This window comes from Suricata suricatta, chromosome 14 (genome assembly GCF_006229205.1).
Source record: "Suricata suricatta isolate VVHF042 chromosome 14, meerkat_22Aug2017_6uvM2_HiC, whole genome shotgun sequence".
Lineage (NCBI taxonomy): Eukaryota > Metazoa > Chordata > Mammalia > Carnivora > Herpestidae > Suricata > Suricata suricatta.
In genome coordinates this window covers 7,652,299-7,679,510 of record NC_043713.1, presented here as the reverse complement: position 1 = coordinate 7,679,510, position 27,212 = coordinate 7,652,299, and the positions used below count along the sequence as shown (strand labels likewise).

Here is a 27,212-nt window from a genome sequence, read left to right as displayed (position 1 = left end):
CTGGAAGATTAACTGAAGAGGAATATTTGAAGGTCTTTCATAGGAGGAAGGCAGGAAGGAGGAACACCTCTCCCTCTAAGCAGCAGGAAATAGGAGAAACAGAATGACTCACGGAATTTGGGTGGCTTGCCAAATCGGGAGAAGGACCCCCCCAGCTTGCCCATCCCCATGGGGCCACCCAGGCTGGCACCGTGCCCAAGAGAGTTCGGGGGACAGCTTGAGTTTGGAGACGCAAACTCACCACTATAAATCTGAGGGCAGGATAGTCAAGATGGTCATGTAAGAAGGAAGATAAAAATCACCCACTAGACAAGATACCTTTCCACATTTGATGAGACAACAAAGTGTGGATATTTTAATGAGCCAGCTGTGGTAATAAATTTAATTTAAACAAATGTTTTCCATGAATAGCGGCTTTTCTGATCACATGATATTTGGGAAAAAAAACAATTTAATTCTTTTGCTGTACAATAATCTCAGTTAAGTATTTAAAGTTACTGTGAACAGGAAGTTGCATAGAGAGTTAGTTTTATTTTAGGGACTCATTGGCTGATACAAACAACTAAGTGAAATTCAGAATTATAAACAAATTAAGCAATTATTTGTAGCTAGTCATGACAAACCAGCTTTTACATAAATGTAATTATTTTATATGTATATTATATGTAATTATTACTTTTTTAAAGTTACTTAATTTAAGTAATACATACACATTTTCACTAATGAACTTCAACAAATATATAAGCCTCTACTCTCTGGAAGATGCTGGAATTGAAAATGAGAAAGTTGGGGATGTCAACAAAGAATAAAAGAATTCTTTTATTTTCGTGGGGCTTCATCTTTTGAGCTATGCTTGGAATTTAAAAGGAAGAGAAGGTGAAAGTGTAGGGGCTCACACTCACCCACTTAGCTGAAGTTACTATATAATTTAACATTTTCCTGTGGAGCACCAGGTAGGTGTTAAATTTACAGATTTCTTTGTTTCCAAGTACGTAGGTCTAGTCAGTTCCACGTTTCATCCTTTTTTTGACCCCCACCTTCAGTTCCACAACTTCTGGAGTAGCCGGAGAAGTGGGATGGACGGAGGGTGTAGGAGGGTCCTGCAATCAGCTAACAAGTAAAATGTTCCAGAATCCTTTGAAAAAGAAGGAATGAATTGGCATCCAACAGACATTTCTCGAATTTAGTCTCAGTAACTAATACACAAAAGATGCATTTTATGTTCAGGCAGCCACAATGGGCTGAATGTTCATTAGGTACTAGACACACAAAATTATTTAATACCTGAATTCCCAGAGCCTGTATTTTAAAGAATACTCCACGGGCTCCTGGGGGGCTCAGCAGTTGAGCATCTGACTTCAGCACAGGTCATGATCTCTTGGTTTGGTCCGTGGGTTCAAACCCCACCTTGGGTTCTCTGCTGTCAGCGCTGAGCCTGCTTTGGATCCTCTGACCCCCTTTCTCTCTGCCCCTCCCTCACCTGCACTCTCTCTCAAAAATAAACATTAAAAAAGTGCTCCAGTTAATTATAAGGGAGCACCTGTGCTTGTTGTTAGTGTGGTTCTTCCCTTAAAACCAGTTTTCCATCTGCTCTGTTACAAGGTGGAAATTATCAAGAAACTGGTCAGAGAGCTCATCATCCTGTTGTGTTCCGTTACTCACTAGAGGACATATCGCTTCCTGTTAGAAACTTGCATCTCGGATCTGGGGCGCCTGGGCGGCTCAGTCGGTTGAGCATCCGACTCTTGATTTGGGCTCAGGTCATGATCCCAGGGTCGTGGAATTGAGGCCCATGTGTGGCTCCATGTAGACGGCACAGTGCAGATGGCACTCTCTCTTTCAAAATAAATTAATTTAAAAAATAAAAACAAATAAAATGTTAAACAAAATGTATCTGATGCTCCGCTTCTGACAGCCCCTTGCATGGGCCACGTGCCTCCACCAGTCGGGCTCAAGCTAAGAGCTATAGTTGGAAGGTTCTTGCCCCAAACCAGATCGATTTACAACCCCACTGGCTGAGAAGGAAGGTTTCTGTCCTTCCCAGGACGGATGACCCACTCAGCCTGCACACATCGCCCAAGTCTCACTATGCCTTTTCCAGAATCATTTCTTCTGAGTGTAGCTACCCTTTCTTGCCAGACGTTGGCCAATTCAACTTGACCAGACCTTGTTTTGTAGTCCCCTTGGTCCCCAACTGAACTCTGGTCCCAGGCCTTTTGAGGCATAGTCTATTCCTTTGGACCTCTTAATCCATGCCTAGAGTAGAAATGCCCTTGTAAATGCAACAGCAGATTCAATAATAGTAAGAAGCATCTTTGTTGGGCATACAGTTTTGCAAATACTTCACCTTGCTATTGTTTTTGGCCATTTAAAATTAAATGACGCTTTCTCGTATGTCAGCCATTACATGAACCAAAATTTTCTCAAAATACAATCTCATGGGCACTGCGTTTGGAATTTTTTTTTCCACTCTGGAATTTTATAGTTCCATATGTCTGAATACATTTTAATCTAATATTTTTATGTAAACTCTTAAAATATTTAGCTCTTCACACATTCAGCAGTCTTCACAAGATTTAATGTTAGTCGAATTTTTATTCATGTTTTAGGCTATTATCATTTAAACAGCTAATTTCTGTGTTCATTTCAGCAGCACACACTAAACAGCTAGTTTCTTTTCTAATTTGTTTGGGTGCTTAGAAATGGGTTGTTTAGTGTGTCTTGAACAGTGTTCTGTTATTGTTGATTACCTTAAAAGAAAATAGTTGGCGGGCACCTGGGCGGCTCAGTCAGTTGAGCGTCCAACTCTTGATTTCAGCTCACGTCATGATCCCAGAGTCGGGGGACCTTGCCCTCTGTCAGGCTAGCAGTGTGCAGCCTGCTTAGGATTCTCTCTCTCTCTCTCTCTCTCTCTCTCTCTCTCTCTCCCCTCCCTCGGCCCCTCCCCCCCACAGTCTCTTTCTCAAATAAAAATAAAAATAAGAATAAGAATAATAAAGAACATAATTGGAATATGCGTACATACCTTGATGAATTGAAAACTTTCATAAACCTCCTTTCTTCCTGGGCCTCTCACTTTTGTTCCCATTGGCAAAGAACTCTTTCCCGCCAGATCAGTCATGAACCCGTTGAGCTAGGATTAGTCTATCTGAGCAGAAATTAAAGAGCTTTGAATTAAATGTGCTGGTTTGTTGTACTGGAACACGGTCCCACCTTCAGAGCATCGCTCGGAGTTTCTCTAATGCCACTGCTTGGCATTACTCTACAATGGGTTGTGCACATCAGCAGTTCTCAAAGTGGGGTCCCCAGGGCAGCGGCAGCGGCAGCATCCTCTGGAAACAAGCAGAGACACAAACTGAGAGGACCTGCCTGGACCTACCGTATCAAAACTGAGATGGGGGAGGACACCCAGTAATCTACGTTTAAGCAAACCCATTGGGTAATTCTGATGCACACTAATGCCTGAAAACTGGTGCTCCCAACAGTAAAAACCAAAGGTAGGGTCTTAAGTAAGAAGGTGACATAAGAGAGTTTTTAAAACACCTGCCTCATACAATTATTTCACAAAGGTGAACATTTTAAAAAGTCATTTCAGGGGGGCCAGTTTTAGCTATTTCACATTGAAATGGTGTTGGAATGGAACCATCACAAATGTTAGTGAACCAATGGAAACCATCACAAATGTTAGTGAAGCAATGTATTTTACATTACTAAGGGCACAAAACTATGTACTCATAGTAAACGTGGGAACATTTTTTTCCAGGAAAATGGAATCAAAGAAAAAGAATTTACTAGGTTACTTGAGCTTCCTTCATTCTCTGCTGGATTAAATTAGTCTACTTCAAAAAAATTTTTTTAATATTTATTTATTTTTGAGACAAGAGAGAGATAGAGTGTGAACAAAGAAGGGTCCGAGAGAGAGGGAGACACAGAATCTGAAGCAGGCTCCAGGCTCTGAGCTGTCAGCGCAGAGCCCGACGTGGGGCTCGAACTCACAAACTGTGAGATCATGACCTGAGCCAAAGTTGGATGCTTAATCGACTGAGCCACCCAGGCGCCCCTAAATTAGTCTACTTTTTAACTGAATCTCAAATCCTTGGAAATTACTCATGAGGATAAGATAGATTTTGAATATCAAAATAAAAATTCTTAGAATAATTTTTTTTGTGGGATGAAAGAAAGTCTTGAAAGGAAGACTGGCACGTTCTAAACCTTAGCAGGAAGGGGTTAACATGAGTTGCTAGGTAGCAAAGTGGTGAAGCAGAAGGCAGACAAGAAGGCCACAGCAATATATTTTACCTGCTTTATATCACCTGCCGCTGGCCCAGGAAGAACTCTCTCGGGGAAGGTTATCTAATACCTTTGTATTTGCTTGTAAGTGTACCTCACCAGTTTTGACAGCTAGAGCCCTGTAGCGTGTGAATCTTATTAAATTCAATTATTCATTATTTTTCAGCTTTTCGGTTCCGTATTTCTTTTAACGTCCACTGTGATGATTGTACCCTTTCTCTGTTTATCTTTTTCTAGGTTTTATCTGCTAACATTAGAGCATACTGATATTTCAGTGAAAATGCAATGGTTTTTTGGGTCCTCTGTAATATCCCATCGGTGATTTTTCACACGGCATCCATTTGGAGGACACATATTGTCAGGGTTATTTTTTTGTTACGTGTTCTTTTTTTTTCAGATATCAAACTATGGGTGTGAATACCAAGAGTCAATGCAGCCTTTAGCGACAACAAATTGGTTAATAATATTTATTCTAGTATTTTATAAGAAGTGTTATACCTTGGGGTATTAGCAGTGATTCTTTGGTTACTTTCTTCAGACTCTGTAACTGATAGAAAGGAAGGGATTTAGAGGAATGTTTTACATTCCACGTTGATAACAAAAGTATTTCACCTCTGCTCAAGGTATGCCGCTGACACAGGATTTCTTCCAAATATAAAAACTGAACATCAAAAGGGTCTTGGCCAAAGAAAAGAAGATTTCTATTCACACGTTATCAGTATGCATGAGTCACTCTGTTGGGTCCAACATTCATTTATAGTCTTACATGAGATCAGGCCCCTTTGATTTGCTACTTGTCATCCCATTGGTGTGTGAAATATGGTGGCAACGTGAGTGATGTATTTAATACAAAATATGAGACATTCTTTGATTCCACACAAGAATTTTAAGATTTATGGAGTGTGTGTGTGTGTGTGTGTGTGTGTGTGTGTGTGTATACTGCAGATAAATGGAGTGTGTATGTGTGTGTGTGTGTGTGTGTACAGACACACACACACTTTTTACTGCAGATAATCAACGGGGCAATGATCTTTCTTCATTTCTTCAGCTATGTAATTTATTTTTTCCCCTTCTGCAGGAAATGAATGTGAAATCCATATACATATTAGCTTTATGGGTCAATAATCTAAGTAAAAAATTGAATTAAATTATTCTCGTCAAGAATATCTAGACACTTGAATATAAATATGGTCCACATGGTTACTAAACTTCAAGCTATCATGCTTAAATTAAATGTAACCCATTTGGACTCTGATTTTTTGTTGTTGTTGGCATCAGCAAAGCAATACTCTGCAAAGTACCTGCTGCAGAAGAGATTCTTTCTCTTACATAGACAATCCCAGCTCAGCACCAGCAAACATTCAGTGTTGAAATCATGGCATTATGATGGATGATGGCACATCCCTAAACATATCAATCCTTTTCCAACTGCAGCTGCACCATTATGCCTCTCAAAATCATTAATTCAACAGCACTGCCTTTCACGCACGATTCACAATTAAATTCAAACTCACAGAGATGTATCTGCCCGCAGTTCTTAAACTTTTTATTATCATGGTATTATTCTTTTCATAATTCCTCAATTCTTGTGGTTCATATTCATCCTGGGATACATTTCTTTCATTCCTATCAGTTAACCAATGCTTATTTATTGATTGCTTACTATAAACCAAGAATACAGTGCTTGGAATTGGGGATATTTTATAGGACACTTTATAGGTCATACCAAGTTCTTTGCTTCCTGGAATTTATGAACTAACCTTATTTTTTATAAAGTGCATCTCATGCATTTAAATGGGGGTCAAGGCCTGTGGAACTTTGCAGTAGCCTTTGAGATACACCAGAAGTTATAAAGGAAGGTTTGAAGTCATTGCCTTAGAATCAGATTTTCAACTATAGAACACCCAAGGATGAAAGTGGCTATATATATGTTTACTTTGCTTAACAAACAATGTCTGAAGTCCTGCAGAAGGCAGTGAAAAATACCTTCAATTATCAGATGCTGATTTGACTGTGAATACAATGGGTTTGGAGGGTCAGTGTAGGTATGCACTAAATGTTTCATAGCACAAAGGTAATATTGAGTTGATTTATCCTTAAATTAAATGAGACATTCCTCACACGAGTTATATAAATGTTCTCCATTTAAGACTGTGTGAAGGAGCAGACTCTAAGCATCATTTTGATAGGACCTCACTTAGCTTTTACCCTTCCATTTCCAGTTACAATTTCACCATTTCATTCTCACCATAGGAAATACAATACAGCACAAAGTGTAGAATGAGTGAGTGAATGAATGAATTTTAATTGTGGTGCTTGGGTGGCCCAGTCTATTGAGCACCCAACTCTTGATTTAGGCTCAGGTCGTGATCCCAGGGCCGTGGGATCGAGCCCTACATCAGGCTTCGTACTGAGCATGGAGCCTGCTTGGGACTCTGCCTCTCTCTCCCTCTACCTCTTTCTCTCTCTAAAAAGAAAAGTATGTATATAATTAACTCATTTTCTCATACATCACATGGAAAATGGTAGTTTTTTGCACTGTGTAGATACGTTCTCAAGGGACACGGTAATGTTTTCTGAAGGCTGTAGATACACAATTAATACAGTGCCTCCATAATGACTCCCCTCTCTTTTCACTTAATTTGCTCCATTCTTTGTTTCTCTGCAGAGAGATTCAACGTGTATCTCATGCCTACACCAAATCTGGATATTTATGGCGAATGCACAATGCAGATCACTCATGAGAATATCTATCTCTGGGATATCCACAATGCCAAGGTCAAACTGGTGATGTGGCCTCTCAGCTCCCTGAGGAGATATGGACGGGACTCAACGTGGTTCACCTTTGAGTCAGGAAGGTAAGCTCTGGGTGTCACAACCAGGAGGTGGGTGAAGACTAGACTCCAGAAAGAGATTCTGTCCAGGATGTCCACTGTTTTTAGAAGGGTTAGAAATGACCTAGTAAATAATTTCTTCAGACTCTTGTTGATAATCTAAATAAAACATGTTACTTCTATAACAGGTCGATTACCCCATTCCAAAAATCTCAGTCGTTTACACTGGCTTCAAACTGATTTCATAATTATTTTAACCATGCAATATATTTTGCAATATTACTAGAATATTATATTTTTAGTGTATCCTACAATATTAACAGTGGAATAGAATTCCCATAAAGTTAAACATGTCCTTACTAGCCTTATTTTTGCGAGTTTTTTATAAGCAAAAAATTTTGAAAGGAGTTTTATATTAAATTGCTTAAATACTACATTTTAGGTTGCAGATAAGTTAATCCAATACTCATTTATTCAGATTTTTATGTTAACATTAATTCAGTGTAAATGTTAACTCAGAGTTACTGAAGAAATATTTTCAAATCTGCAATATATGAAATGTTTAACAGATTTTAAATATAGTATGTCAAAACAAGTATTTTGGTTTCTTAATCATAGCATACGGTCAGAATCCATAAATGTTTTAAATGATTGCTTATTTCATAATCATTGTTTATAGACACAAGTTTAGACATGGGTTTCAACCAGTCAAATGAATGTCTTCGTGCAATGACCCCTTTATGACATTGTTGTCACATATACAAGACGACACCGCCTTAGATTTGGGGGTTCTATATAATAAGAGATGTTTGATGTATCAGTCTTCACACTAGGGACATGATTTATCCCATTCTGATAATGCATCTGTGGTATTATAAAATAATTATAGCAAAGTTTTATTGCACGTGATACAGCAATTTTAATTTCATAATGTTGTTCTTATGAAACTACTAAATTCTTATTCAAGGTCAGATTCTGATAATATCCATCCAGGTTAGGTCAAGGCCATATGTCTTTTAAAATTTTAAGGGGAGGAGAAAAAAAAATAACCTGAACTGAGCTTAAGTGATTCTACCACTCAGTTTTGCACTAGGTTATCCTCTGCTACACTGATTTCTCTAAGAGGCTCCGTTCCTATGGTTACTTAGTGGCTATGAGTTCACTCAACTGTCTATTTTCAATCTTCCTGAATATTGAGAGTAATAAGAGTAATCACATTCTAGATAACTACTAGGAAATAATTCTCTTAAGAAAATGAATATTTTTAGGCATGTATACTACTTAAAAAGAGATTATAACTTATTCACTGACCTAAGGTTTCTGATACATTTTTATCCTGGCCATAGAAGTTCATGTATGTATAGAAAAAAGTGATGGCTTATTTTCATTACTTGATAACATTACCCACCAAATTCCTTCCTCTGGAGTTTTCTCCAAGGTGTTCCTATTTTCCTGGTTTTTTAAAGTTATTTATTATTAACATATAGTTGACATGTAATGTTATATTAGTTTCAGGCTTACAACATGATGATTTGGTAACTCCAAGCATTACTCAATGCTCACCACAATAAAGGGGTCGCCATCCATCCTGACACAGTGTTACTACAATAGTATTGACTATATTCCCTGTGCTCTACTTTTCACTTCCTTGACTCACTTATTTTCTTTTAAAACCAGAAATTAGTCCCTGTTTATCCTCCTCATCTTCTCCTCTTCCGGCAACCGCCAGTTTGTTCTCTGTATTTATGTGTCTGTTTCTTTGTTTGTTTGTGTGTTTGCTCATTTGTTTTGTTTTGTTTTAGATTCCACATCTAAGAGAAATCATACGATATTTGTCATTTTCTGTCTGACTTATCTCACTTAGCATAACACCGTCTAGGTCCATCCGCGTTGCAAACGGCAAAATCTCATTCTTTTTTATGGCTGAGTCTATCGTGTGTACCTGAGTGTGCGGGAGGCGGGGGACACACCACATAGTCTTTATCCACACATCAGTGAAAGGACATTCTGGTTGCTTCTACATCTTGCTTCTTATCAGTAATGGTGTTTTAAATATAGGGGTACATGTATCTTTTTGAATTTGTGGTTTCATTTTCTTTGGAAATACTCAGTGGTGCAAATACTGGATCATATGATATTTCCATTTTTAATTTTTGACGACCCTCTATACTGCTACCTGTCTACTCCCTCACTTCAGAGGGCATCTACTGAGGATTTTAAATAACAAGTAAGGCTTTTTTTGTTTCTTTTATGGTGGTTATGTAGAATTTTCACTCCATTTATAATTGTTCATGTTAGCTTTTGCCAGTTTCTTGATTCTTCAAAGCTTTAGGGGGAACGTACTGGCTCTCCACTGGTGTTTATAGTGATAATCTCAACGGAAACATCCGATAACTGATGTGCAACTTGGCTTACCTGATAGTCAATATCAATTGGTCTTCTATGGTCTTGGTAATTTTTGATAATTTTAAGATACATTTAAAAAATAAAATACATCAGAGTAGGTAAAGCTCACAAGTTCCAAGGTTTTTCTGTCTTAGTTTTGTTATTTATTTGGTTTTGTTGGTTTAGGAGGTGATTTTTTTCTACATTTTTTTGGTTTATCAGATTAACTTCTTAAAAACAAATAAAAATATGTAAAAATCATCTTGACACCCCAGCTCCTTCATGCCTGGGAGTCAGAGAGAACTAGATTTAGATCAAAGCTCTGTCACTTGTTAATAACTTTCAGTTTTCTTCTTTGTATTATAAAATGTAGAATCTCTGCTTCCTACATAAATGTGTAGAGACTGAGCGAGTTTGTGAATATAAAGCAGCAAACAGCACTGTATAGTCACACACGGGGCATTTAAGAAATCATGACTGTTTACTCTTCCTCAGAAATTTTATAATTTTTTTCCACTTTCGGAAAGAAGCTTCTTACCTCTTAAGAGCTCTATTCTTAGAGACTCTGCTGAGGTATATCCTTTGCCCAAACCAGAAATGTGGGGAGGGATAAGCCAGGCAAAAAGCTTGGGAGAAGCCAGCATTCAAATGCTGGAAAAATCATTAGAAACTTCATGTCTGAGAATAAAAATCAGTGTTACCTGTCGTAAGTCTGGAATATGAGACGAAAGTGGGTCGGGTACAGCAAGGCTTCGGAGTACAAATAAGGGGAAACACCACGTGGCTGTCTTTGTGCTAACTGCTGCTTGGAGCCTAATTTTATGGGTTACGAGGTGCCTATGTCATTGAAGAGTCAGCACATATACAAGAACTCTCTGATTTACCATGTGCAATTCTTTGGAATGAGTTACACTCCAGTAGGATTTGCCTGGGGGAAAATCAGAGTGTAGAGCAATGAAAATCAAACTTCTTTACCCTTAAGTATATGAAGGGAAAAAATTTAAAGGAATCTAGACAAAAAGCTACTAGAACTAAGAAGTGAATTGAGCACAGTTGTAGCATATAAGGGCAATATACAAAAATCAATTCTATTTTAAGCAATGCACTATTGGAAGGGAAAATGTTTTGAATATCTCTTCTAATCTTATAAAAATATGAAATATATATAGCTTATTTTAACAAAGTATGTGCAAGACCTATACATTGAAAACCACAAAATATGACTAAGAGAAATTAAAGAACACTAAAATAAACAGAGATATATGCCACATTTGTGACTTGGAAGATGCTGTATTCATAAGCTAACAATCCTCTTCAAATCAATGTAAAGATTCATTGTAATCTCAACAATACCAAATGACTTTCCCAAGTTAAATGTCAAGTTGATTCTAAAAGGTATTTCAAATTGCAAAAGACCTAGAGTAGCAGAAGCAATTTGGAAAAGAATGTATTTGATGGATTTCTACTACCCTATTTTAATCCTTGTGATGAAGCTACAGTAATCAAGACTGTGTGGTATTGACATAAGAATTGACCTAACAATCACTGGAAAAGAATGAAGAGTTCAAAACGGACACCTACATACATGGATGATTTATTTATTTTTTAATCTGCTGTGGTAATTTAATGTGAAAAAGAAACAAATGGTGCTAGAATAACTGAATACCCATTGGGAGAAACACATGCAGATAGACAATACGAACAAGAAAGGATGCTTATTATCATCATGAGTCATAAGGAAATATAGATTAAAGCCACAAAAAGATATCTGTAAACAAAACTCTGACACTGTCAAGTAGAGAAGGAACAACTCTTGACTCTGTATCATTGCTAATATGAATGAAGAGAGAACATCGCTTCAAGTACTAATTTGCCATTTTTTATGTGTACCCTATGACAGAACAATTTTACTCCTAGATACTTACCTCCCAACTGTTTGTGTCCAGCCACCCTGAACGCACACGATCTCTTCTAATTGTTACCTACCAGCTGCCCCCAAACAACATACAAATACTTGTTTAGGGAGGGCCAGAGCTACTGCATTCATGACAGTCAAAAACTGAAAACAATCTAAATGTCCACAAATAAGTGGACAAATTATAATGGGGTCACAGAACAGAGTGCCACCTACCAGGGACACACGATGTAGATGAATCTCAAAAACATTATTCTAAGCAATAGGTATGATTTCATTTCCAGAAAATCCTACAACAGGCAAAACTTAATTTTTAGTGACAGAAAGCAGATCAGCGGTCGCCTGGCATTGAAGTTGAGGATGGGAAAGATTGGGCTGCACTAAGGAAATTTGGAGGCGATGAAAAATGCCCTCTATTCTGACGTGTGTCAGAGGACACAGAATTGTTTACTATTAGTATTCTTATTTTTTTAAATATTGGTATTATGATATGCCAATTATACTCCAGTGTTTTCCATATGAAACAAATTGTGGGAAAAGAAAATAGAGCATTAACTAGTCTATGATCAGTCTGTGTTATATTCTTTCATACTGTTTGGATGTTTGGCAACAAGAATTTGTTACTTTTATAATAAAATACTTCCTATGGAAGGCATGGGGCCAGGAAGGAAGAAGAGTGACAGGCATTCTCTGGACAGGGAGTCTGGAAGCCGTGAGTACAACAAGGACTTTATTCCTAGAGAGGAACGACAAGATCAGAAATCTGTTTTTGTAAGCTGACCAGGTGTTACACTATATTCCTTATGTAAGTCTCCATTTTTCCTTAGTATTGAGGGTTTTTTTTTTTTTGATACCTATATTGTCTGATTAAATCGTTAACCCAAACCTGAAGGAGACGTTGGAAAGAAAAACTTACCAATTCCTCATAATTTCTCCATCGTAAGGTAACTGCTTCGAATATCTTGATGTACTTCTTTCCAGCATATTTTAAAATTGATGTAAATAAAGATATATAGCCTTTATTTCCCCCTAATATTATACTGAAAAGTCATCTGTGAATCCTTTCGAATCAAGCTTCTATTGGCTGTATGACATATGACTATGCCATCATTAATTTAACATTAAGATGTTTCCAAAATAAACTTCTGTAAATAAAGCCCCACTGACCATCTGTGAAAAGTTGTGCAAATCTCTGATTACTTACTTAGCAAGGCCTTTCTAAGTCTTACTGGGTCAAAGGACTTGAATGTTTTCAAGGTCCTTCACAAAAGAGCAAATTGCTTTCAAGGAAAATCATATCAATTCATATACCCTTTAATGGGGCAAAGAGAATACCCCTCTTGACCCTGTAACCACAAGCATTAAAATGATGATTTACGATGTTTCTATTTCAATCAAGGACTTTGACATCTCTCTCTTTCTTTTTGTTGTTGTCTTTATCTTTATGATTGGAGGTCTGTCCTTGAGGATGCTGTTTATTTGTATTTTTTTCTTCTCTAAATGTGGGAGCCCTTCGCCCTTTAATGATTGGACTATTGACCATTATTCTATGCATCTATTTTGTAAATTCCAGACAATCCCACTCTTGTGAAAAAGAGCCAAGGGCAGAAAGTCTGCTCATGCTTGATCCAGAGAAATAAAAGCAGGACATTGTATTCCCTGGGTCAGGACAGGGGTTGGGGGGTGGGGACCGCAGGGAGAGAGGGGAGAGAGTGGGTGATGAAGGCAGTTGAAAAGCCAGATTGGCAGGTGAGACCTGGCCAGTCATTCCAGCAACCTTGAAGATCTGCATTTTCTGGCTCTATTTTATTGGCTTTTTTGCACAAAGCATGTTATTTGGAAGCAATTTTTAGCCGTTGATGTATACACCACTGCATGCACTGGGAAGTAATAAATTGGATATGTCAGAATACACATTTTTTTCGCCAACAGGCGTTTTTCAAATGCATTGTTAAATTCCTCCGAACCGACAAAATATAAAAATAAACAGTAGGCGAGGATCTAGACCATTCTTTCTGGGGAAACATCCCTCACACGTCCTCAAAATTCTGATCGTACACCGTGAACTTCAGGGAGCACATGGCAGGCGTGGGAACAGGAGGAGAACAAAGACCAGGAGGCTTTCGGTGGGACTCGTGTCTGGAGAAGATTCGTGTCTGGAGATGAACCCACAGCATTGCGCCATCTCAGAGCAGCTGCTCTTTTACTAGAATGATCGCAAGTGTGCATTTTAAGAGTAAAAAAACAACCAATGTGCCACCAGCTTATTTTCTCAAAACCCCAGAAGAGATAGCCGGACCTGGAGAGGGCGTCGCAGGATTCAGGATTATGTGCACTTGTGTCCCGTGGAAGACAGAATTCCGTGCTTCTCTGCTGAGGTGGCGTCTGCGCTTCGTATAACCTCCTAGATGTTACAGGCAAACATCAGAGTGAGTTCAAATGGCTGCACGACAGAATACAAGTGAGCCCCAAACCCCTTTTTATAAAATTATTGCTCAAAATGTAACCTTCCTCTTCCGCACAATGCTTCATATAGCAAAACCGATGCTTAAAATATATGTCTCACTAAGTTTGATAATATTGCCTTCATTTGGAAGCTTAGGAAAAATCTGATTATAGACTTTAACGATCGGAAAGGTCAAACAATACTTATGGCACTATGGTTCCTGTGGGAAGATGGTTAGTGGGAGCAGTAATGCATGCTATAGTCCAGGATACTGTGATGTCACAGGTAGACGTAATTTATTCCTAAACCATTTTGTTCATGAATGCAGGGAGAAAGCCTTCCTTCTCTACTGCATGACCAATTAGTTAAAAGGAGAGATAAGAGAGAGCTTTTAAATATAACACAAACCATGATCTACCAAAAAAAATTATAAATCCAACTGTATCAAAATTTTTTAAAATTTCTGTTTTTAATTTATGTATTTATTCCTGAGACAGAAAGAGAGTGCAAGCACGTGCACAAGTGAGGGAGGGGCAGAGACAGACTGCAGACACAGAATCCGAAGCAGGCTCCAGGCTCTGAGCTGTCAGCACAGAGCCCGATGCGGGGCTCGAACTCATGAACCATGAGATCATGATCTGAGCCGAAGTCAGATGCTTAAAGGACTGAGCCATCCAGCCACCCCTCAACTAGATCAAAATTTAAAACCTGGCTCTGCAAAAGACACTTTTAAGGGAATGAAAAGATAAGACACAGTTCTGGAGAAAAGAGTTGGAAGTCACATATCTGACAAAGAATTTATACTCAGAATATAAGAAACTTCAAAATTCAATAAGCAAACACACAACCTATAATTTGAAAAATAGGCAAAAGATTTGAGCAGACGTTTGATCAAAGGGGATATTTGGTTGACCAATAATCACACTAAAAGATGCCAAACTTAATTAGTCATTAGGGAAATACAAGTAAAATCTACAATGAGATACAAATATCTACTTATTATAATGGCCAAAATTAAAAAAAAAAAGCTGCTGATACCAAGTGCTAACAAGTATGTGCTCATATATGTGTCGGTGGGGATCTAAAATGATATAGCCATTTATGAAAGCAATTGGGCACATTTTTATATAAAATTAAACATCTACCTCACATATGATCAAGCAATCCTGCTCCTAAGTTATTCCCTCATGAAAAATAAAAATATATGTTTATTAAAAAGCCCCACATCTGAGGGGCACATCGGGGGCTCAGTCAGTTAGGCTTTAGACTTCTGCTCAGGTCATGATCTCACATCTCATGAGTTCGAGCCCCAGTTGGGCTCTGTGCTGACACCTCAGAGCCTGGAACCTGCTTTGGATTCTGTGTCTCCCTCTCTCTCTGCCCCTCCCTGCTGTGCTCTCTCTCTCTCTCTCTCTCTCAAAAATAAACATTTAAACAAAATTTTTTAAGTCCTGCACATGGATGGGTTTAGCCATTTTATTCATCATTGCCAAAAACTGGACAATGCAAATACCCTTTGTTGAATGGATAGGTTGTGGTAGACTGATAGAGTACTACTCAGCAAAAATCAGGTGGTATACACAACAACATAGGTACACTATTCTAAGGGGAAAGAATCCAGATCCGAAAGAGAGCATGCTCTGTGATTACATGTGTATGATATTCTGGAAAAAGTAAAACTATAGTGATAGAAAATAGACCAGTGATTGCCAGAGGGTAAGGGTGCAGAGAGGGATTGACCACAAAACAAGAGCATAAGGAATATTTGGGTGATGATGAAACTGTCCTTTGTCATGATTGTGGTAGTGGGTACGTAACTCTATACATTTGCCAAAACCCATAGAACTCTATAGCCAAATGAATGAATTTACTATATATAAAGTTTTTAATTTAAAAATAAATTTTACAAAGGGAAGTTTCTCATGTATGGTCAAATGATTTGGGACACGGGTACCAAGACCTTTCAATGGGAAGGACAGTCTTCTCATTGTGCTAGAAAAACTGGATATCGAAATGCAAAAGTATGAAATTGGCCCTATCACCATATACAAAACTTAACTCAAAATGAATCAAAGAAATAAGTATAAACCTAAAACTATAAAACTTTCAGAAGAAAACATAAGGAAAAGTCATAACTTTGAATTAGTGTTGATTTCTTGGATATAAGACCAAAGGCATAGGCAGCAAAAGAAAAAAATAGACAAATTGCATTTAATGAAAATTTAAAGAATTTGTGTATCAAAAGACAATATAAACGGAATAAAAGGCAACTCACAGAATGAGAGAAAATAATTACAAATCATACCTACGATAAGGGATTAATATCCAGAATATATGGAGAACTTCTAAAATCAACAACAACAAAACAACCCAATTGTTAAAGTAGGCAAAAGACTTGAACAGACATTTCTCCAAACATATATATATAAATGACCAATAAGTACATGAAAAAATACTCAATATCACTAATTTTTAGGAAATGCAAATGATAACTGCAGTAAGATATCACCTCACACCCCTCAAGGGTACTATTCTCAAACAAACCTAACAAAAACAAAACAAAAACTGAAATTGAAAGCTTTGTGCACTATTGATAGTAATGGAAAATGGTAGAGCAGCTATGGAGAACAGAATGGACGTTCCTGAAAACATTAAAAATATAAGTACTATGTGATCCAGCAATTACACTTCTGAGTCTAAACCCAAAAGAATTGATATTAAGGTATCAAAGAGATATTTGTTCACTTATGGTCATAGAGGCATTATTCACAACAGCTAAACTCTGGAAGGCAACCCACTACTCAGCAATGGATAAATGGATTTTTAAAATGTGGTTATGTACATGCAATGGAGTATTATTCAGCCTTAAAAAGGAAAAAAATCTGACATCTATTCCAACATAGGTGAACCCTGAGCAAATTAAGCTAAGTGGAATAAGCCAGTCACTAAAAGACAAATACTATATGACTCCACAGAGATGAGGTACTTAGAGTAGCCAGAATCATAGAAACAGAAAATTGAATAGTGGTTGCCAGGAGCTGGGAAGAAGGAATGGGAAGTAATGGCGAAGGGATATAGAGTTTCAAATGACAAAACGAAAAGAGTTATGGGAACGATTTTGTGGTGATGGTTACACAATATTATGAGTGTTTACCACCACTAACTGTATACCTAAAAATAGTTACAATAGCCAACACAATATTAAAGAAAAAGAACAAAGTTGGAATATTGACACTGCCCAGCTTCAAGACGTATGAAAAAGCTAACGTAATTAAGACACTGTGATTTTAATGAAAAAGTACAAAAAATCAATGGATCAAAGTAGATAGTTTGGAAAATGACCCACATAAGTATAGTCACCTGATCTATGACAATGGACATGACAACACAGTGAACATGGAATTTACACACTTTACAGAAAGAAACTAAAAAATGGATCATAGGGCTAAACATAAAATGCAAAACTATACAACTTCTAGAATATAACGTAGGAGAACATCTCAATGACCTTGGGTATGGCAAAGACATTGTAGGCACAACACCAAAAGCAGGATCCATGAAAGAAATAATGGTAAACCAGACCTCATTAAAAATAAAAATTTATACTCTTATTTTTAAGAGATGATGTCAAGAGAATGAGAAGACAAGGCACAACCTAGGAGAACCCACTTGCAAAGGACACATCTGATAACAGACTGCTATGCAAAGAACTGTTAAAGGTCAACAAGAAGAAAACAAAACCCAAGTGAACAATAGACCAAAAGACCTTAACAGACACTTCTTAAAGAAGATATAAACATACAGATGGCAAATAAGCATACGGAAAGGTGCTCCGTATCATATGGAGGAGCATGCAAATTAAAACAATTCATATCAGTACACACCTATTAATATGACCAAAATTCTGAGTGCTGGCAAGGATGTGGAGCAACAACAACTCTCATTCACTGCTGACGGGGACACAAAGTGGTAGAACCACCGTAAAGGACAGTTTGGCCATATCTTATAAAACCAAGCATACTCTAATGCACAACCCAGCAATCAACTCCTTGGTTGACTTCAACCACCCAAAGGAGTTGAAAATGTATGTCTAGTCACAACCCTGTGCATGATGTTGATAGCAGCTTCATTCATAGTTTCCAAGATTTGGAAACAACCAGGATTGTCCATTTAGCAGATGAATGGATTAAAAAGTATGCGGTACATCCAGACAATGGAATCCTTGTCGGCACTAAAAAGAAATGAACTAAGAAGCAATGAAAAGGCACGTAGAGACCTTAAATTGCATATTAGTAAATTTAATTTGAAAAGCTGCCCATCATATAATTCCAACTTTATGACATTGTGGAAAAGCAGAACAATGACACAGTAAAAAAAAAAAAAAAGAGCAGAGGTTGCCAGGAGTTAGGGGATGAACAGGGCTGAGCACAGAGGATTTTTAAAGTGTTACAAATACTCTGGATGATACGGTACTGATGGATTCACGTTATTATCCATTTGTCTAAACCTACAGAAACTACAACACCAGGATTAAACCCTAGTGTAAACTATGGGCTTTGGGTGATTATGATGTGTCAGTGTGGGCTCATCACTCATGACAAATGCACCACTCTAGTTAGTGGTGGAGGTTGATCACAGAGAAGACGGTTTATGTGTGGGTGCGGGAAGCATTATGGGAAATCTTTACTTTTCCCTCATTTTTGCTGTGAACCTAAAACTGCTCTAAAAATTGTTTTAATAAAAAAAAGTTACACTGTAAACCTTAAACATATACCTTTTTTTTATTTGTCTACTATAACCATGGTGAAGCCGGGGGAGAAAAGTAATCTCATGTCTGGTAGTGTTGAGATATATTTTTGCTCTACATTTTACACTAAAATCTTTTCTGATAATCTAATATGTATTGGGCTAAAAGATAGGATAAATGTATAGCGAAGGACTGTGAAGACAGTGATGTCTCCTTCAGCTGTGGATGCAGGTGTTCCCTAGTTTGCCCAGGACGGTTGTTTGGAACCAAAGAGGCCGGGCATGAGTGAGAAGTTCCTGGTGCATCAAACCACTGAGATTTTGTTATTTAAGGATAAATCTGTTTGATCCTAATAGAAATGGATAGCAGGAGGAGCACGGCAATAATAAATAAAGGCCCTAACATATGTAGCCCCGAAACAGCAGCTGGGGAAGAGAACAATAGTATGACCACTGGGCAAATGATACCGTGCAGGGCTAGACATTTGGTAAACTCTTGCCTCTTCGTGTAGCTTGTGATAGCTTGGTAAGCTGATTGCACGTCTTATGAGCTTCTAAATGAGACCAAATTGGTAAGGACAAATACAAATTAAAAATAAGAGGTTTAATTCTCTGTTGAACATGGGGAGAAACTTCTTCTCCCTGACTTTTCCCTAGAGCCTTTACTTTAGAAAACTTATCATTGTCAGTGCTTCTTCCTCTCTTTGAAATATATATATATATGTGTGTGTATGTATGTATATAAAGTTCTTTTGAAATCTAAATAGGTCTTTTGTCAGCTTTGAGACCCAGGAGTGCCTTTCTTAAGGACTCGGGAACCAAGTCCTTGAAATGTCAACATCAAAGGGGAGAGCGCCTCTAGCTCCCAGGTTGGGCAGGACAGGAACCTAAAGGCAGTGGGTACCAGGCTCCTAACTGCAAGACTACTTTGTGTCATAAAGCTGTGAGAAGTTTGTTTTCCCTCTGAATAAAGCCAATTAGTGGACATAGATGGTCACTCCAATTACCAAGGGAATGCAGGATGACAAACGGTGCGGGTCGGTCCTCATTTAAAGGGAGTTATTGTTGATCTTGGGGACATGCAGGTGGTGGGTTACACCCGCTTGAGTGTAGAAAGGGTCAGATGCTTTTCCATCTTTGCAGTCCCTCCGCAAACTGCCTGGAATGGGCATCACATTCTGGTGTAATACGCATAAAATAAGAGATGTTTTCTTTCTCTACTATGTCTGTGGAGAGGATTTCTGGAGTGGGGGAAGATTTTGTTTTGAATTCTATTTCCCAGCATCTAGGGGGAGAAGTTAGAAAACAAAATGTTAAGAGAGTTGGTTGGCTGGCAAGGTACTGTAAAGAAAGGACCTCAGGAAGTAATTGAGGACTTGCAAGCAAAATTGAAAGGGATTTCGAAAAATTCAAAATTGGAAAAGATAATTATGTTGAGTTACTGAAGAATAGGAGATAAAACTAAGAATGTCTTTAAGTGACAAAAGCGAGTTAAAACAGCCGCAAAGAAAAGCAGATTAGCGTGTAGTCTCCACACCTTTTGCTAAAACCTCTCCATTGATTAAGGTATGTCGGGGTAGAAAACCGCTTAAGGGTACAGTGCCTAGTATAATCTTTCAATTAGAAAAAAGAATGGCTCAGGGTAAAGCATTGATTAAGTGGGTGGTATTCTTAAAGAACTTGATATGGGCAAGGGTGCTGCTTTAAACTGAAAGAGTTTTAGGGAAGAAGAAACAAAATATTATGACAAATCTGAGAAGTAAGTCTCAGAAAACACTCCAGGAATGGTGGGTATTGCTCTTGGTACATGGGATCAACTAGAATTAAAAATACAATCAATGTAGGAATATTTTGACAGAGTTTTACAAGGGAGGAAGGGAAAACCTCCAGACTAAGGGTATTTATGAATTTTGAAGACTTGATAATGATCAGACCTCTCACCTGAACTTTGCAGGACAGGAAGGGGGCTGGGAAATGTGCCAAGGCTCCAGGGGAACATTTTCCCAGGGTCTGATTCCTATATGGCCAAGGAGAATAGTGAAAAAAGGAAAATTGCCGCAGGGCAGACAGCAGAGCCAAGGAAAACAAAGGATCAGCCAGCTCCCCCCAGACAGCACAATGAGGGTCAAGGTACCGGTGAGCCCTAGGTAAGGATTCTCGGGTTATCCGGTAAACTGCAGTTCACAATTACCCGGGCCAGTTCCACCTTGCTCCTGTCGGGTCTTCTTTCTTTCTTGACTGGGAGTGTCTGCAGTGGTAGGCGTCCTGTTCCTTTGAACCACTGTTCACTGGGACAGAGTGGGTAGAGGCAGAACAATTATTTGGAACCAAGAGAAGTCATATCTGCAATCGTCTACAGACTCTAGACTTGGAGCTAGAACCAATGGCTGGGGAGTTTGCTTTCTGGTTTGTGTCCCTTAGGAAAGGATTGAATGTGTAGGAAAAAAGGGAGAAAAGGGATCTTTGCTGACCAGAAGCAATGATTGTGGCGGACGATGGTGCTTACTAAATACCCACCTACCCTCCTCTATTTACCTGCCTCTTTGCAGTTAGGTGCGGCTATAGGAGATAGTATTGTGGACCACGGGCTGCTAAGGGAGGCAGCACGCAATGCCTCTGTGCCAAAGTATTTAGATGTCTTGTATTAGTCAGTTTGAGCTGCCACAACAAAATGCAATAGACTCGGTGGCTTAAACAACAGAAATTTATTTCTCACAGTTGTGGAGGCTTGAGAAGTCCAAGATCAAGGTGACAGCTGATTTGGTGCCTTGTGAGGGCTCTGTTCCTGGTGTGCAGACAGCTGCTTCTCACTGTGGAGAGGTAGGGAAAAGAAACAAGTTCTCCGGTGTCTCTTCTAAGGACACTGACCCTCTGAGGATCAGAGCCCCACTCTTAGGACTTCGTTTAGCCCAATTACCTCCAGAAAGGTCCTCGTTCAACTGCATCCACGTTAAGGGTTGAGACTTCCACGTATAAATTTATGGGGGACACATTTCAGTCCAGAGCATGACTGTCAAAGGATTTTCCAACCCTTTTATGTACTTTGGCACCTGCAGTCATCTACTGTTGCGATGTCTGAGCCACAAGACATAGCCGGAGTGAGAAATCTGCCTTTGTTGTGTTAGGCTATTGAGATTCAGAGTTAGTATTCTTATTATTTAAATTAATCAGCATAAATTAACCTCTCTTTCTACTACAAAGAGCTTCTGTGATTTCAGTACCCGCTCACTAAATCTTTTTTTTACATTATGTTGCAATCATTGGTTGGTCTGTCTCTCCAAGTACCCTAGGAGCTCAATAAGGGCAGATTATGTTATAGCCATCTCTATTTCTATTGTTCGTATCAGGTATTTGAAAACGGATTGAAAGCATCCCAGAGAATAAAAGCGGTTTTTGACGTCATAAAATGATTTAAATCATAATGTTCAGTTGAGTTTCAGTTACATAGTACAGGGAATAGAAAGGCCTCCTCGTTAACAATCTGTGTCAGGGATTTATGTGATATTTAAAAATCATATCTCTGTGTAAATTCTTCCTCTAATTCCAAAGAAGTAAAGCTAAGACAACGCCTTTTGGGAACTAACTGCTTTTTTTATTTTTCCTTCTGTGTCTAATTTAGTAAATCTCTTGCTACTATAACACTGGGACTCATTTTTCCCCCTAGGAGAAAGCATTAATTAAATGACTTAGGAAACCATTCTTATCGAGAAATGGGGGCTCTCATCTTAATTTTTGGTCCATTAACTTTAAAGTTCAATACATTTTTATTGAACCCACACATACTTAGTGTGAATTGCTTTTCATTAATTGGTCTATAGGGATCCCAATGACAGTTTTGGCCTTCCTTTTAGGTTCTTTCATTCTCCTTCAGAAAGTTCCTAAACTTTAGTAATAGTCATTTAATCAAGGAATTATTTCTGGAATCAAAAGGATAAAAATCAGTAGAAGGAGATGTTAAGTTGTGGTTTGATCCCCTTCTCATATTGATGGCAGGTATCACCCCGACCAATGAGACTTGTATTCCAGGAGACCACTTCCTCCTGGCTTTATTAGAACATTTGAAAGGTTCGCTTGTTAATTATTGATCCATTGATTCAGAAGATGCACATATTTTCACATTTCTTAAGTTGGGGTATATTTTGTTACTATTATGACATCTGATAGTGAATTCATTCATTCATTTGTTCGTTCATTCATTCACCTGTTGCTGTCACGTCGTGGTAGTGTTGTAGTTGCCATGGCCTATATGCACCCAGCTTTGGTCATAGATGCTCATGTTTTCCTCACTTCTACTGAAGTTATGTGCATTGTGAGTGTTCCACTCCTTGAACTTAATTGCAAATCTTCAAGGTGTCAGTCAAGAAACCTTTTAGGACCATTTGAAAAAGGAACATGGGTCTTTGGTAACGTCTGAAACCTTACTGTCAACACCTCAGGTAGATAAAGTACACACCAACCAGCATAAACTTTTAGAACAGGTGTTGGTTTAGAAAAAAATCTTAAAGTCAAAAACACTTTACCCTTTAATGAAGAAATGTATGTCACTAACACTACTGATGGCAAATGAAATGATCTTTTGTGAAAAAAAAAACAAAGGAAAACAAAGGGCATTGATAACTCTGGATTGATTCATAAGAGTTTAACTCTGTATGTGCAAAAGTTTTAGCAATCCCTTAGCTAACTTATTTTACTTATGTTTTCTATTTATGCATGTGTAAGAGTAATATATAATAATCCATCACAACTGAATCCAACTCTTTCAACACGTACAAGAAATTTTAAGTGATTTAAAAAAAAAAAAACTTTGCCTGGTAGTATAATTGGCATATTTTCCCCATAGTGAAAGATAAAATGAGGGTGGGTCTTATAATCTTTAGTATTTTATATTTGCTAGAATATGGTCATTATTGAGCCCATATTATATACCAGGGATTGTTCTAGGTGCTTGGGATAGCTCAGATTACAAAGATCCCTGCCTCCATGGTGTTTATAGGCTATTTAGGCAGGACAGTAACAAAAGGAGCAAATTAGCATAAAGATATCAGGTGTTGGTGAGTGTTATGTGGCAGGGGGTAACATAGTTAAAGGGATTGGCATGTTGTGGGTGGGTGTTATTTGATAGAATGTGCAAACAAGACCTCTTATATAAGGTGATATTCCAAGAAATACCCAAAGGAAGTGAGGAAGAAGTTTTGTAAGCATTGTTGTTATTTTGTTTTGTTGTTGTTTTGTTTTGTTTTGTTTTGCTTGGAGAAATAAGATTCTTGGCTGAGGGTCTCAAAGCCTGGCCAGGGACAGTATTGTTCTTGCATGTTTAAGGGACAGAAAGTGTGGCCAGAGCAGAGTGAGAGAGTTTTAGGAGATAATAGCAGACAAGTGCTATGGACCAGGCTACTTACCACTATATTTTATCACTACGTTTTGGATCATATTAAGGACTTTAGTTTTACTTTGGATGGAATTGGAAGGCACTGGAGTACTCAAGCAGGGCAGTGTCTCACTTATATTATAAAAGATTACTCCCAGTGTTGTATGGAGACTAAGGAGGTCAGGGTGGAAGCAAGGAGAACCGTTAGGGTTCTAGAACAAGAATCCAGGTGAGAGATAAGGTTTAGCAGGGGAGAAAAAGGGAAGCTGCCAGATTTAAAGTTAGAGTCTAAGTAGATGTGGGAAATGAGAAAAATATATTAATCATATATGACTTCAAGAATTGGTCCAAGCAACCAGGAAAACATAGTTGCTATTTACTGTAACAGAATAAATATGGAAGAGTAGAAGATTGGGTTAAAAATCAGGAGTTCGTTTTTTTGACATAGAAAGTTTGAGATATCTTATAGACATCCAAGTGGAATTTCAGAAGATGACTACATATATGTACCTGGGTATCGGGGCAGAGTCCTAGATTGATGATCTACATGTGGAAGTCACCACTGGCATCTAGATTGCTTTTAAAGTCATGCACCAGAATTGTTACTTACTCCTGGAGCAAAAGTGCTTCAAGAAGTGGATGATGTTAAAACCATGTTAAATGCTGCACAGAGGGGCACCTGGGTTGCTCAGTCAGTTAAGCGTCCGACTTCGGCTCAGGTCATGATCTCATGGTTTGTGGGTTTGAGCCCTGCATTGGGCGCTGTGCTGACAGCTCAGACCCTGGAGGCTGCTTCAGATTCTGTGTCTCCCTCTCTCTCTGGCCCTCCCCTGCTCATGCTGTTTCTCTCTCTCTCAAAAATAAATAAAAACATTTAAAAAAATTAAAAAATAAATAAATAAAATCGATTAAAAAAATAAAATAAATGCTGCAGAGAGAAGAAGTGAAATGAAGCTTGAAAAGTGACATGTTCGTTTTGCAAACCAGAGGTCACTGATGGGCTTGGAAATAGCTCTTTCAGTGAAGTAGTGAGGACGAAAGATAGGAATGGGTTCCAGAGACTTGGAGGAGAAAACTTGGAGTTAGCAAGGACACTCACTAAAGTAAGTCCCTACCCAGGTGACTGAAGAAGTTCTGTGAAGATAAAAGACAAGAGAGTCAGGTAGAAAAGAATGTTAGGTTAAAGAGGGATTTAAAAAAAAAAGATGAATACATGAAAAACATTTATATGTGGATGAGAATCATACTATACAGACTCAAAAGTGATAAAACAGAAGGAAGAAGGAAACATCTCCAGATCAGTGTATCTGAGTTCACGAGAAGAGATGATATCTAGTGAACAAAGGGAGAGGCCACAGGGAGAAGGAAGAGGAAACTGTAGTGCAGGATATAGCAGAGGTATAATTGGAGGTATAAATGGAGGTGAGGGGGGTCATGATAGAAACCTGTGGAAGCTTTCTTCTGGTAGTTTTTCTTCTCTTGGTGAAATAAGAAGTAGGCTACCTGCTCATGAGGAGAGAGATATTCAAGATTTGATGCAGGAGAAGGTGTGATGTGGTTGTTTAAAAGACTGAGTAAATCCACCAAGGAAAGAGTAAGAAGGCCAGTCAGCATCCAAGCAGAGTTCTTGTAACCACCAGGGAATCCTGCGGCCTCCCCCACTTTCCTCTGGTCTCTGGTTCAAATTAGCCCTGGCTTCTGCCCTTGGGGTCTTCTGTTTATAATAAGCAGGTCTCAAAGCCTCTTTATACCCCACACGGGGGGCCAGGCTCACATCTGTGCACTTTAAACACCCAACCTCTGCTGTTTTTCCAGAGTGGCTATTTGTGCGGATCATGAGAGTTCACCTGGCAGGATGTGGCCTCCCTCCGGGTGTGCTCCCCTCTGTAATGGTCTCAGGGTCCCAAAACTCTCTAAACATCACTGAAGCAAGCCCCTACCCAAGCACACCTGGATGCCCAGTCATTGTAGGCCTGCTGTGATCCTGTCACCCTGTCCCCCTGGAACACTCCCCCTTCACCCCCGCCCTGGGACCACACACCTGCAGTGCTCCAGGAGAGTGCTCCCCAGTGCCTGCACGTGGGCTCTGGAGCACCACGCACACTGACGGCCAAGCCCTGTTCCCTCCTTAGACTGGGCTCTGCCTGGCGGCCCTCGGCAGCAGACACCTCTGCATCCATGTCCCAGGTCTGTGCCCCCTGTGGAAGGACAGGCGAATGAGGGGGGCGGACAGGAAGGGGGGCCCTGCTTCTGCTAGGTGGACGATCAGAAGCACCCAGCTGTAAGAGCCTCGTGGTGCCCAGGTAGGACAGGAAACAAAGTCTCTTCATCACGCCGCTTCTGCACTAACAAGACAGCGTAGATAATACCGACAGTTATGACACTTTATGAGGCAGAGAAGTGAGAACAAAAACCTCGCATATGATTTTCAACTGTCAGTTATTTTCTTCACTTTCCAGGAGTGAAGGGGCTCCATTTAGGGTCAGGTAACAACAGCATCTGAAGATGAGGCAGCACAATATTTTGCAAGAAAAGTTCAAAAGATGAAATAGTATTATTTTCACTTCTTTTTTATCTAAAGACTTAGAACACAAGTGTGTTCATCTCTGGATGCAATCAAAACTATCCTGTTTCCTTAAGGGACTGAATGTGGCACAAATGAGACCTGCTTCTAGTGTCACCTCTTCATAACTGTCTTCTACCCCGTGTGATTGTCCCCACCCACAAAGGCTTGCTTCTGGAACCTCCCCTCCCCCTCCTACCCTGCCCCCTCCTTCCTGCCCTCTCCCCATGCCTCTGCTCTGGTTCCCTCACTTTCCTGTCCCTCTCCCTCCCTACTCCATCTCCCCTCCTCCTCTTCCCCTTCCCTCCCTCTTCTCTCCTCCCCCTCCTCCCCATCCCTCTTCTCCTCTGCCCTCCGGATGCCTCTGCTCTGCTTCTCTCACTTTCCTGCCCCTGCTCTCTCGCCTTCCTTTCTCCCCCTCTCCCCTTCCTCCCCTCCAATCCCCCCTATGCCTCTGCTCACCTCGCTTCCCTGCACAGCTCCCTCCCCTCCTCTTCCTCATCCCTCTGCTCACCTCACTTTCCACCCCCTTCCCGATCCTTCTCTCCCCTCTCTGTTACCCCCTCCCCCTGCCTCCTCCCCTCGCCACCTTCCCCTCCCCCTTCTCCCCTCCCCCTAGGGCTCCACGCCTCTGATCTGTTCCCTTCACTCACTTCCCTCCTCTG

The 27,212-nt window shown here is 39.3% G+C and overlaps 1 protein-coding gene across 1 annotated transcript in view; it reads left to right on the top strand.

The window, feature by feature from the left end:
• DOK6 (docking protein 6) overlaps positions 1-27,212 on the top strand; it is a 349,658-nt gene that overhangs the window by 209,618 nt on the left and 112,828 nt on the right. The window contains exon 5 of the mRNA XM_029922515.1: positions 6,959-7,148. Coding sequence (XP_029778375.1) covers positions 6,959-7,148 — 190 coding nt within the window. The remainder of the gene's footprint in view (positions 1-6,958; positions 7,149-27,212) is intronic.